Below are 12939 nucleotides of genomic sequence, written 5' to 3' on the forward strand. Positions count from 1 at the left end.
CAATACTAAGGTTCTTAGATGAGACACAAGTTTGAATTATAAGTTGTGTGAAAGCCAAAACTGCAATTTGCAGAAGAATGGGAGCAATGAGCTTCTAAAGTTAGCTTGTGTTCATCCCGGTCTCAGAGTTTTTATGTTTTGAGCTCACAGGAGCTTAATCTGGTTAGTACTGAGTAGAAAGGGGGAGGAAATGGGGTCAAATAGCTCCCGAATGCATCCTAGTGGTCTCAGGGTCAATGGCCCTTCCTGATCCCTAACGCTCAGTGGGCCTCCATGGCCGGCTCCCAACAGAGGGGGGACCCCAAAATCCCAGAAATTATTTATTAAAAAATCATATTTATTCTTACACGTTTAAACTTCAGTCATGTTTAAAGTATTTTCTGTTTCATGTAGCCATTGAGATGCTTTTCCATGGTTCAAAACAGCTTTTGAACTCGTCAATTTTGATGTCTTTTAGTGTTTCTGCCATTTTTTGTTGTTGGTTTACCTCTTCCATATTGGCAGAGCATTTCCCTTTGAAGACTTTTTTTTATCCAGGGAAACAAAAAGGTCACTCAAGATACTGGGTGAATAGGGAGTGAGGGGCAAAGGGGTCATGCCATTTTTGGCCAAAAACTATTGAATACTCAGTGCAGTGTGGGGAGGTGTGCTTGTAAATTACCCAGCATGAAATGGGCAAATCTGTTTAAAGAATCTCAAAAAAAAAAAAAAAAAATCTACCAAAGCCAAATAAAGGCTCTTACAAAAATGCTAGCTGGTACACTGATGCCAATGAGTTCCTAGAACATTTACTAGTGGGGGAAGCCTATAGTACAAGGGGCCTGCCCTCAAAGATAATTCTGTTTTTTTGGGGGGGGTCTCCCTTTGTATATTTAGAGAATCAGAGAAGCATCTGACTAGGATGAAAAATATAATGGAAGACTTAAAAAAGCATCAAATATAACTTAAAAAATGTAAAATAATAATGTAATTTCTGAAATTAAGATCTATATTGGGTTGAATTAACAGTAGTTGATAATTGTACACGACTAGAGAACTTGCAAACATAGCTTTTGAAACGACCTAAACAAAGCACAGAGAGAAAAAGACCAAAAAAAAAAAAAAAAAAAAAAAGACCAGAACATAAACATGAGTGACTTACAGAGAGAGAGCAATACTAAGATGTCTAACCTATGTACAATTGGAATCCTAGAGGAAAAAAGAGAGAGAGAAGCAGAAAAATATTGGCAGAACTGGTGGTCAATTTTTTTTTTTTTTTATGAAACATTAAAACTATAGACCTAAAAAGCTCATTGCACTCCAAGCAGAGCAAATATAAAAAAGAAACTCAGGTACATTATAATCAAATTGCTGAGAAACAGAGATAAAGAAAAAACTGTCAAGTCAACTAGGAAAGAAAAAGCGCCATCAGTGCTGAGGAACACCAATGAAAATGATAGCAGACTTCTTATTAAACACTAATACACGCCAAAAGTAAATTAAGTAACATCTTTAAAAAAAAGTTGACTTATAATTTTATAACTAGAGAAGATGTCTCTCAAAAATAAATGTGAAATAATGACCATTTCAGACAAAGAAAAGCTAAGAGATTTCATAGCAAACTTTCTCTACAACAAATGTCAAAGGAAAGTCTTCAGAAAAAAGGAAAGGATACCAGGAGAAATCTGAATTTACACAAAAAGGATAGAGAGTGCCAGAACTGGTAAATTTGTAAATAGATTTTTTAAAAAATTCAAACATTTAATTTTCTTTTTTTTTTTGGCACGCTCACGGCCACCCTAGTGTCAACCTGCTGTTCTGGCGATCCTTCCACCTCAGACTTACAACTAATTTTTTTTGTTTATTGTATAGATGAGATCTTGCCAAGGTGCCTGGGCTGGCCTCGAACCCGCAGGCTCAGGCAATCCACTCATCTTGGCCTCCCAAAATGCTGGGATTATAGGCAGAGCCACCCAGCCCGGCTCATTTGATTTTCTTAAACATATTTACTCTTTCAAACAAAAATAATATCAATATATCATGTGGTTTGTAACATATCCGTGTAGCATAGGCATACTGTTTAATGGAAAAGAATAAAGAGTCTAGAGATAGACTAAATATCCAAATTACTAGGCAAAAGCACAGAAGAAATTCATTAGGAAAAGTATCTTTTCAACATGTTATGTAGGAACAATTGGATTCCTTAGACAAAAAAGAAAGGAACCATTATCTTTACCTCGTACGTCTATAAAATTAACTCATAATATACAACCTAAAATAATAAAAGTAAGCAAACAAACTTCTAGAAGAAAACATAGGAGAAAATTTTTGCCATCTTGGGTTAGGCAAAGATTTCTTAGATCACAAAAAGCAAAAAGCATGAGTAAGCGAAGAAAAAAATGATGCATAAGACTACCACAGTTTAAAACTTACATCTCTAAGAAGACACTGTTAAGAAAGTGAAAAGCAAGTCATGAATTAGGAGAAAACTCTGTCAAAGGACTTGTATCAGAATATATAAAGCATTGTTGCAGTGTAATAATACTACAGTCAACTCATTTAAAAATGTACAAATGAATTCAAAGTATGTTTCAACACAGAAGTTATATGGATGGCAATTAAGTACAGGCAAAGGTGATTAGCATCATTGATCATTAGAAAAATGCAGATTCAAACTACAGTGAAATGCCACTCACCACCTACTAGAATAGCTAAAAGCAAGAAGACTGAAGATAAAGAGCCGAGGAGGATGTAACTGGAACTTTCGTGTGTCACTGGTAGGTCTACAGTTATTTGCACACTTTGGAAATGTGCAAGCTTCGCAATGTTTCATAAAGTTAAGAAGACACAATATTATCTAGACACCAAACTCCTGGTTATTGATTCAAGAGAAAATCTATTCTGCTGGCACTGAGAAGGTTGTTGGGTCAGGAAGGGTTAACAGTACATAGGCTGCTTTAGGACAGTGGATTTAATTATTGGACATAATTGAGCATCACGAAATGTCAGTAGTGCTTTTGGGGGAGCTTGCTCAAAATACAGATGTGGGGTTGTATTTGTATTGTAGTTCAAGGCTGAGCTCAGCAGTCTATATTTGAATATTGGTGGCTTTTGGATAACATCCAAGAAAGAAAAGTTAGTTGAAGAAAACTGAACCAACCCGTAAACAGACTGCGTGAAGTATCCACACGGAATGTAGATAGGATCTTAACTGGGACTGGCTATGAAAAGGTAAAGTAAGAGCCAGTTTTTGAAATTGTTGCAAAGGTATCGGTAGAAACTGATGACTCATCTAGCAAATAGATATCCCTGAGGAAAATTCAGAAGTTTGGACTCTTGAGTTGCTGAATAGTACTAATACTACTCAGGTGGAAATAACAAGTTTACTGAAAACAGACAACAGCAGCAACATGAGTCCAGGCTGCTGCTTCTTAACTCAAATCTCTTAGTAGAACTAGTTAATAGAGCTGGTTCAGGAGATATACAGTGATGAGTTTTATAGACCTCAGCATAAAGATGATAGTTAAAGCTATGAAAAAAAAATGGGTCACATTATCAATGAAAAAAAATGCTTTTGAGGAAGTGATTAAAGGTCCCTTGGAAAGCAATATGCCCCATTTTGGGTGAACAGAAGATAATGAGTCAAAAAAAAAGAAATTGTAAAAATCAGTCAAGAAAGATAAGAATTGAGCCTGGTGCTGTGGCTAATGTCTGTAATCCCAAAACTTTGGGAGGTGGAGGCAGGAGGATTGCTTGAGGCCAGGGGTTTGAGACCAGCCTGGGCAACACAGTGAAACCCTATCTCTGTAAATAAATAGAAATTTTAAAAGAAAAAGAAAATTTCTTTTAAAAAGAGGAGAGCATTAAATAGGTGAGTACGCTTAAGAGTTTACAATGAACTATCTTGAGTTTCACAGGTAGGCACTGCAATTTTGTACAAACTCGGAAAAGTAGTTATGTCATTAATCCAAGGTCAAGTGGATAATATATATGAGTTGTCCACATGTCAAGTAACCTCCTGCCTGCTAATCTAATAATCTTTCCTTTATGGAATGTTGAACACACATCAAGTGCCCTAATAAAAGAGCATAGAACTAGTTTTTAATCAAATAATTAAAGAACATAAAATAGCAAAATAAACAGGATTTTCTTGCTGAATACATGATTACTAAAATAATAATCACTTGCTTATGACATTGGCTGCTTCTGTATTACAGATGGAATTAGGCTTTGCCTTACTTTTTTTTCAGTGAGAATAAGGAGATTCTAAATAGAATAGGACTTCGCTTAATTTGTTGAGCTCTCTAGTGAAAAAAAAGTGGTTTTAAATGAACAGACCCTAACTATTCCTCTGCCATTAATATTCAGGAAGTTAGGAAATTCCCATCACTCTTCCCCAGGAGGAGTAATTTTTAGTAGTTTTATATTTGCAGATAATTCTGTGTGTTGCTTTGAAGAATAGTTGTATGGGGATATGAATTGAAAAAATGCCAGTAACTCTAGAAAATATTTCATTTTTAAGATAGCATTTCCCTTTCATTTTCCAATATCAAAAAATGAAATAGATCTGCCTTAGGTTTAGAATTTTTTCTTTTTATGATATTTTTAAGCTGATATTTAAAATAAATTGTTTTGCCTATCCCTATGATAACATTTAGACAGCCTTTCTTCTTTCATCTAATGTAGTGCAAACTGAGTCAGAAAAAGAGAAAAAGGTTTTCAAAACAGTCCATAGGTAACTTGAAGACATGGTCACATCCTTTCCATGACTTCCGCCTTTCTAATGTCAGCCCAGTTGCAAGAACAGCAATTCAGCAGTTCCCACTCATCTTTGGGGGCTATGTTATAAGACCCCCAATGGATGCCTGAATTCCCAGATAGTACCAAACCCGTTTTTTCCTACACATACACGTCAATGATAAAGTTTAATTTATAAATTAGGCACAGTAAGAGAGTAACAACAATAACTAATAATTAAATAGAACAATTGGCTTGGTGCAGTGACTCACACCTGTAATCCCAGCACTTGGGGAAGCTGAGATGGGAGGACTGCTTGAGCCCGGGAGTTCAAGATCAGCCTGGGCAATATAGTGAGCCTTTGTCGCTACAAAAAAAAAAATATAAATTGACTAGGCCTGTGGTTTCAGGTAACCAAAAGGCTAGGGCAGGAGGATCGCTTGAGCCCAGGAGTCTGAGGCTGCAACAAGCCATGATCTTGCCACTGCACTCCAGCCTGGACAACAGAGTGAAACCCTGTCTCAAAAACACTAAATAAATAAATAATAACAGTATACTATAATAAAAGTTATGTACAAGGGGATTCTATCTTTCTCAACAAGATAGTCTCAAAATATTCTGCTTTTCAGTACTCCCCCTCTCCCTGTGTGAGATGACACAATGCCTACGTGATGAGATGAAGTAAGGTGACTGGCATAAGCTTGTGTGACATAGCGTCAGGCAACTGTGTAGGGTTACTGGAACCCAAACATAGCAATAATGTGACAGTCAACCTGATAACCGAGATGGTTGCTAAGTGACTAAGGGGCAGACAGCATTATATGACATGAATCCATTGGACAAAGGAATGATTATGTCCCAGGCAAGGTGAGACAGGACAGTGCAAGTTTTCATCACAGTACTCAGAACAGCTGCACAATGTAAAACTAACAAATGGTTTATTTCTTCAATTTACCATTTAATATTTTTAAACAGAGATTGACTGCCAGTCACTGAGACTGCAGGAAAGCAAAACTGCAGATAAGTAGCACTACCGTATTCAGCAGTGTTGAGATTATGTGACTACATTAATCTCCTCAAGCTGATTTATGTTGACTGTAAAACATCCAGAGTCTACACTACTAAGTAGTGCTGTGTCAAAAAAGAAATTCAGGGAACCGGATGGGGTGGCTCATGCCTGTAATCCCAGCACTTTGGGAGGCCAAGGTATTGCCTGAGCCCACAGGTCCGAGACCAGCCTGGGCAACTTGGCGAGACCTCATCTCTACAATAAATTTTGTTTTTAAAAAGTAGCTGGGCATGGTGGTGCATGCCTGTAGTTCCAGCTACTTGGAATGCTGAGGCAGAAGGATCACTTGAGCCCAGCAGGTTGAGGCTGCAGTGGCTGTGAGAGTGCCACTGCCCTCCAGCCTGGGCGACAGTGAGACTCAAACTCAAACTCAAACTCAAAAAAAGAAAGAAAGAAATTAAGGGGCCACACCTCATCAACAAGAGTACCTGCGTAATAGACATTTGTATACCTAACCCTGAATTGTACCCCATGTCTTTAAAATAAAAAATTTAAAAAAAAGAAATTAAGATTTTTCCTGGTCACATGAATATTGCAATGGAATATTTGGATATTTTCTAACTAAATGTGATTCTATGCACAGGACACTGGTGATCCAGAGAGTTTCCAAGGAGTCAGATATATTTTGTCAGTGAAGGCAGAAAGTAAAAGATGAGTTATTATTGTGTGTAAGATTTTGTGTGTTATATTCAGTTATCCAAAGAAAATTCTAGGTTGTAAAACTGCTAGAAGCTACTGCATTCTCTTCCTTGCCTTTGGTGGTAAATCAAATCAAATGAGATTTGAATAAATGAAGTGGAATCTCTGCATGTGCCTGCTATGGGAAGAAAATGATGGTGATTACAAGTGCTGGAGAAGATTTCATTGGGTGTGAATAGATATTTAGCTACATGGTAATTATGAGTATTGTGGGACGGTAGCTGTAGTAGTAGGAATTCAAAGAAGGCAAGCTGTTTTGCTCTAAAAATAAATCAAAAGAATTTATTGAAACCATCAACAGAGAAATAGTTTAGTTGAACTGAATGGGAGTAAATTCCCATTTTTTAATATTTAAATTCACATTGATGAGCACATCCGTGCTATATGAAAAATTATGTAAATAACATGTTTCCTCATTTTCCTATAACTCTACTGACTTGTTTGAGTTCTGTCTAGCCAATTCTCCTATCAGTTTTTTTATATATTACCTTCTTATTTTGACACTTCATTGTGAGCATCAGTGAACACTTCTTTTGGTGCCTTTCCAGAAGAAGCTGCCTTTTTATTTTGCTTTCCTAATTTATTCCTAAATAATTTCTAAACATTTATTCTTGTACATCCTGTTTTCCACGTCCTGTTTTCTCACCTTCAAGGTGACTGCAGTATGATGAATATATTAACAGAGTGTTTACAATATTCAATAGAATTTAGCAATAAAGATAGTTACATGGGCAATGGTGGGCACAATTATGAGAACTGATAGATGTTCAGAACACTTGGAGAGTTGGAGGTAGGGAGGAAGAGGAAAAAGGACAGAAACATCTAGTTTGATGGCAGGTGGAATATGGAAAAAGTTACTGAATGTGTAAGAAAACTTCAGATCTCTTTCATTTGTGCTACCAATAAGCAGTATGCCCTAAAACAGATCACTGTACTTCTTCCTTGGTTTTCTATCTAGTTAATGATGAAGTCAACTTTAAGATCTCTTTCAAGCTCTAGGATTTTATGATCTACTGCAAAGAAATAACTATGCAAATGTGACAAACTCTTATTAGGCACTTGTTTTGCATGTGGCTCAACTGGTTTCTTTTAATTGATGATACAACAGGAAGATTTGAAGACAATTTAGTAACCACTAGTTAGGCATGGAACTGTTGACTGCACACTGAGAGTGTACCAAGAAGTCATTACATTGAGTTACAGAAATGGTGAAGTCAGCATTGCCAAGGGTGTCTCGTTAAAAGGTGATGATATCAATTATTATTCAGTATAATGCTGTGAGTTAAAGGACCCCTTCCTAACAGATTACAGAGTATGAATATATTCATACTATGGGTCATTGCTTGACTCATTTCTCTATTCTCTGATCGTATTGTTAGGCCACATGTATGTTAAGTGTACTGTAATACTTCAGTTTATTACATGGTCAAGCTATTAAAGATTTCACTAGGAAATTACAAAGTACAGCTGTAAAGATATTTGTTGTTGGGAAGCTTTCATTGCTTACTAGGTGTTTGCCACCAGCTTATAGAATCTACCATGCCAAGTTTCAGTGTCACCTCATTAACATTGAGCATTACTGAAATGATTTAGTGGAAGAGACAATTTAGGGGGTGATAACGGAATAAAAGCCCAACGTTTTCATGAGGGAGACTGCTGATGTCATTTCTACTGTTGAGATCTGTCCCTGATGATTAAAAAAAAAAGACCTAATTTTTTAAAAAGTTGTCTTTAACTCTGTTTAAAATGTAAAATTTAATACATGGACTGGTCACATGTATTCTTTTAGGGTGTTAGGAATCACTTGAAAGCTGCAGCAGGTACATGTTCAAATGATTATCCCTAGTGAAATTCATTTTTAAAGGTGGAATTTGGAGCCAAAATGGAGAAAGTTGAGGAGACAGATGGTGTTTATAGTGCATTTAAACTCTCAGAATTAACTTTAAAACAGGAGGACTTAAGGCCTTGGCAGTATCCCCAAACCAAACTATTTTCCATTGATTGGTATGAATCATGTTCTCTCTTTGGTGTCTGCACTTTTTCCGCCCTACGCACCACTTAAGTACCAACAAATCTGCAATTGACCTTTTCACAGCGCTATACCGAGATACCTACCCTGGTGTTTCTAATCCTTGTCAATTTCTTTTCAGACAGAGCTTTTTGTACATGCCTTCAAGGATCAGCTGGTGAGGAGTGCTCTTTTAGCACTCTATACTGCAAGACCAGGAGGCATTCTTAAGAAGCCATCCTCTCCTAAGAGTAACACAGAGGAGAGCAGTCCCCAAGACCCGCCCCCACCAATGAGAAGGCAGGACTCCATACCTCATCATTCAGACTATGACGAAGAAGAGTGGGTAAGTCTCTTGTAGATCACTTGCTTCTCAATGGTTAGCCGTGAAAAATAAAGCAAAAATGATAAAACAGTTCTGCTATTTATTTAAAAAGAAAAAAAAAAAAAGGAAAGCAGTGGTAATACAGATTGCAGATAAATAGGTCACACTCTTCCTTAGGGAAAAATTTTATCTGGAAGATATATTCCTGATCAAGCATATTTGATATAAAAATTTATTTGCTAGCAAATGAATCATATGTATAACCAAGAATTTGTCATCAAAGCAAAGATGCCACAATTACAAGACTCTATATTATGTCTCCTTATTTATTGCCAAGCTATATAAAACATAAAAATTGGTTTTTTTAAAGAAAAAAAGTAGACAATCATCCATATGACCACTACTTGGATGCAACAAGTATTTTCATTGTTGCAGTCTGTTATTTTAGTTCTGGGCACACTTTTTTAAAGCATTCACATTTAGACTGTGGGCATGGAAACGTCTTAAATCCCTCTTGCTCGAGTTTCTATAATGAAATAGAAAGTTTGCTCTGGGTACTCTGACACTGGCAGAAGGATGGCCCCATGAAAGAATCTGAAAGAAATAACTAGTAAAGATGAATAAACAAAAGAAGCAAAACATGATGAAAGGAATTCTAGTTGGGCAGAATAGGACAGGAAGAATAAAAAGGAGCAAGGTGGCAGGGGGCAGTGTTATCACTGGACCAACACATATAAATTATCCAAGAGCCCTCCAAAGTATATGCACATTTCATAAACACACACACATACACACACATGGAAATCCTGTACCACTATATCATATTTTTAACCCCCCAAAAGGTGTGCTAGCTGCGTTCGACTTTAAGCTTTTTGTTAGTAATTACTTGTCTTGCTACCCTAGAATTTAAGAGTGTTTGGAGAGTATATTACCTGAAAGACCCAGGTCTCTCAAAAGAATTGCCATCTGAAGGGCTGTGACGTGTTGCCTACACTTTCATTTGGTAAAATTTCTATCACAGGAAGCACAGACCTGGGCTTCAAGAGGTAAATGCTGAATAAGTGTTTGATGTTGCTGATGAAGATTACATTTCTCCCACGGAAGCATTTTCAAAAGTGCAAATCTAATATTTCTTCCTATTACCTCCACCTTCTTCTTCAATTTTTTTTTTTTTTTTACAGCTCCAAGGTGTGCACATCTCTTAACCTCTCTGAAGTTCAATTTTCTCAACTGTAAAGTGAAAATAACAGCACCTGTTCTGCTTAGTTCATAGGGGGGTCGTGAGATAAATGATTTACCCCTGTGGATGATGCTCTATTGCCTAGAAAGGCCGAGGCACAAGCATTTTATTACACTTACTGTAATATTATTGTTATGTTTTCATTTTAAGAAATGTGAAGTCTATAATCTTTTTATGAGGATCAGTATTATTGATCCCAAAATGTGAGAATTTCAGGAGTGAGCCACCGCATCCAGCTTGAATTGGGAATTTTAAAGAATTTGAGTATATATAGAAAATATTAAATATCTTATTTAATTAAATGTAAAGTGTTAACCTTTTGACAAATAATTGCCGTTTTTATATTCAATCAAGTGAGAATGTGGAAATTGGGCATCTTTTGTTTTATCTTTTTTTTTTTTTTTTGAGTTGGAGTCTCACTCTATCGCCCAGGCTGGAGTGCAGTGGCACGCTCCCAGCCACACAACCTCAACCTGCTGGGTTCCGGCGATTCTTCTGCCTCAGCCTTCCAAGTAGCCGAAACTACAGGCATGCGCTACCATGCCCAGCTAATTTTTTTTGAATTTATTATAGAGCTGAAGTCTCACCCAGTTGCCCGGGCAGTTCTCGAACCCGCAGGCTCAGGCAATCCACTCGCCTCGGCCTTCCAAAGTGCTGGGATTACAGGCTAAGTCACCGAGCCCAGCCTATCATTTTCATCTCACTGTATTGTGCAAACCCTCCTCCTCACCCCCATCACCTCCTCCCGTTCAAAATTGTTCTCCTTCTCTCCCTCTTGGTTTCCTTTTTCTTGAATTATTTTTGAGAACTTCAATCCAGTAGGTGCTTCAAATGTCAAAGTAAATAATGCTAGATCCTTATTTCATGGAGCTCAGAGACTAGTGGTAGGTAAAAATGTTAGCAAATAATGACAAAATGTTGCAAGAAAGGTTGGAAAAGACAGATGATAGACAATAACTCCTGCTGATATGACTTCAACTCAAACGTCAACAGAACTGTCTTAGGATGGGCAAAGAAGGAAGGATGTGGGAAATGTATCATTAGTTGAGAAGGTTTACAAAGAACGATTCCCTTTGTTGGTGTTACTGACACCTGTCCTGCCTGTGCTATACTCAGGGGACATAGGTGAACAGCCCAAGGTCTCAAGCAACTCCCCTAGCCTCGTCTGGATGTACACAGAATACTGCAAGAATGTGGTAGACATGGTGGGGTTTCCGGAAATAATTCTGGAGATTTAAATGTGAGTAGAAGTCAACCACTCGAGAAAGAGGATCAGCTGGCCTTTTAGACAAGAACAGACAGTAGTTGATATACACAGAGAGGTAGTTGACTGTGCGTGTGTATGCATGTGTGTGTGATTATTGCTGGTTAATTACTTGTTTCGTTTCAAAGTTGGTGAAGTTTGAGCATGTTTATATCTCGAAGGCCATCTGAGAGGCACAGAGGTGATAACTGATGGATCAAGGTCCTTGTGAGAGAAGAAAGAATCAATGCTAGCAGGCAGGTGGAGGGACAAGTCCTAGGTAGAAGTGCTCTCTTCTGTCACAGGAAGGAAGTAAAGCTCTATTTGACATTTGTGAGTGTGGATGGGGCTAAGGTCTGCTTTTATCAGTATAATAGAATTATGTGTTAAAAGAAAGGGATGGAAACGACTGGAGGGCAAGGGTGGTAAAGTTTTCAAACAGGCACAGAAGAAATGGGTAGCTGAGCTCATTATCCACATTTGAAACATTTGGGAACAATTCCATTCTTTGTGAAGGACTGGCCCAAGGTGGGAGTATCAATTTGCATGGTTGTTTGCTTATTCTTGCTTCCCCTTAATTATTCTCTTGGTAATACTTCCCTAGTCTTCACACTAGAAAAAAAAAAGTCTTAGCCGGGCGAGGTGGCTCAAGCCTGTAATTCCAGCACTTTGGGAGGCTCAGGGGAGAGGATTGCCTGAGCCCACGGGTTTAAGACCAGCCTGGGCAACTTGGTGAGACCTTGTCTCTACAATTAAAAAGAAAATAACTTGGCGTGGTGGCACATGCTACTTGGAAGGTTGGGGTGGAAAGACTGCCTGAGCCCAGCAGGTTGAGACTGTGAAAGCCATGAGCATGCCCCTGCATTCCAGTCTGGGTGACAGTGAGACTCCATCCCCCCCCCCAAAAAAAACAGTCTCTAATATTTTTTGTCCCCAGTTGGTGAAGGTATGTCATCTCAGTTTCTATTGGTTAAAGAATAGAGAAATAATGATGGCTTGCATTTCCCTCTACATCTCTTTTCCTACTTTTTTCTGAATCTCCTCCAGAACCCGTTGTTTCTAGAAAGCATATAAATGCTTTGTCTATATTTTACCGCAATTACAAGAAAATCTTTCCCATTCAGAAAAAGTTACTTCTAGTTCTCGCCTTCTAATATAATTTCGCTCTTTTTGCAAACACTAACCAAGTTTGATTGTTATATAACATTCTCATTGATTTTCCTTAGCAACTACTTTCTAGTAAAAGGATCCCTACCTCAAGGGATAGAAATCCCTTACAAAAGACGGAAAGAATATTTCACCACAGTCACAAACATTTAACATTATTCTCAAAGCTTTAGCTAACTTTGACAAACTGAGTAAATCCAAAGAAAATGTAGCTAATTGAAAAATGCCTTCAGAGACTGTGCTAGTAAATGAATTGGCAACATAACTTTTTTGTACTCTCTTAATTAGTTGTTAGAAAAGTTTCAGTGCTGATTACAAGTCTAAGTCAACTTCTGGAAGTAATTCAGTGTTTTAAATTAATTTAATTGGATTTCTATGACATTATATGAAAATATTCCCTGGTCAGTTAAATTGGGCTAGGTTCTCAAATAAGCACCATTAAAAAAAAATCTATTTGTTTTACTTAATTTCT

General features: G+C 37.4%; 1 protein-coding gene across 1 annotated transcript in view; it reads left to right on the top strand.

The window, feature by feature from the left end:
* INPP4B (inositol polyphosphate-4-phosphatase type II B) overlaps nucleotides 1-12939 on the top strand; it is a 433157-nt gene that overhangs the window by 299548 nt on the left and 120670 nt on the right. Inside the window, exon 15 of the mRNA XM_008060793.1 lies at nucleotides 8635-8838. Coding sequence (XP_008058984.1) covers nucleotides 8635-8838 — 204 coding nt within the window. The remainder of the gene's footprint in view (nucleotides 1-8634; nucleotides 8839-12939) is intronic.

This window comes from Carlito syrichta, unplaced genomic scaffold, assembly GCF_000164805.1.
Source record: "Carlito syrichta isolate Samal-C Ts95f unplaced genomic scaffold, Tarsius_syrichta-2.0.1 Scaffold304734, whole genome shotgun sequence".
Lineage (NCBI taxonomy): Eukaryota > Metazoa > Chordata > Mammalia > Primates > Tarsiidae > Carlito > Carlito syrichta.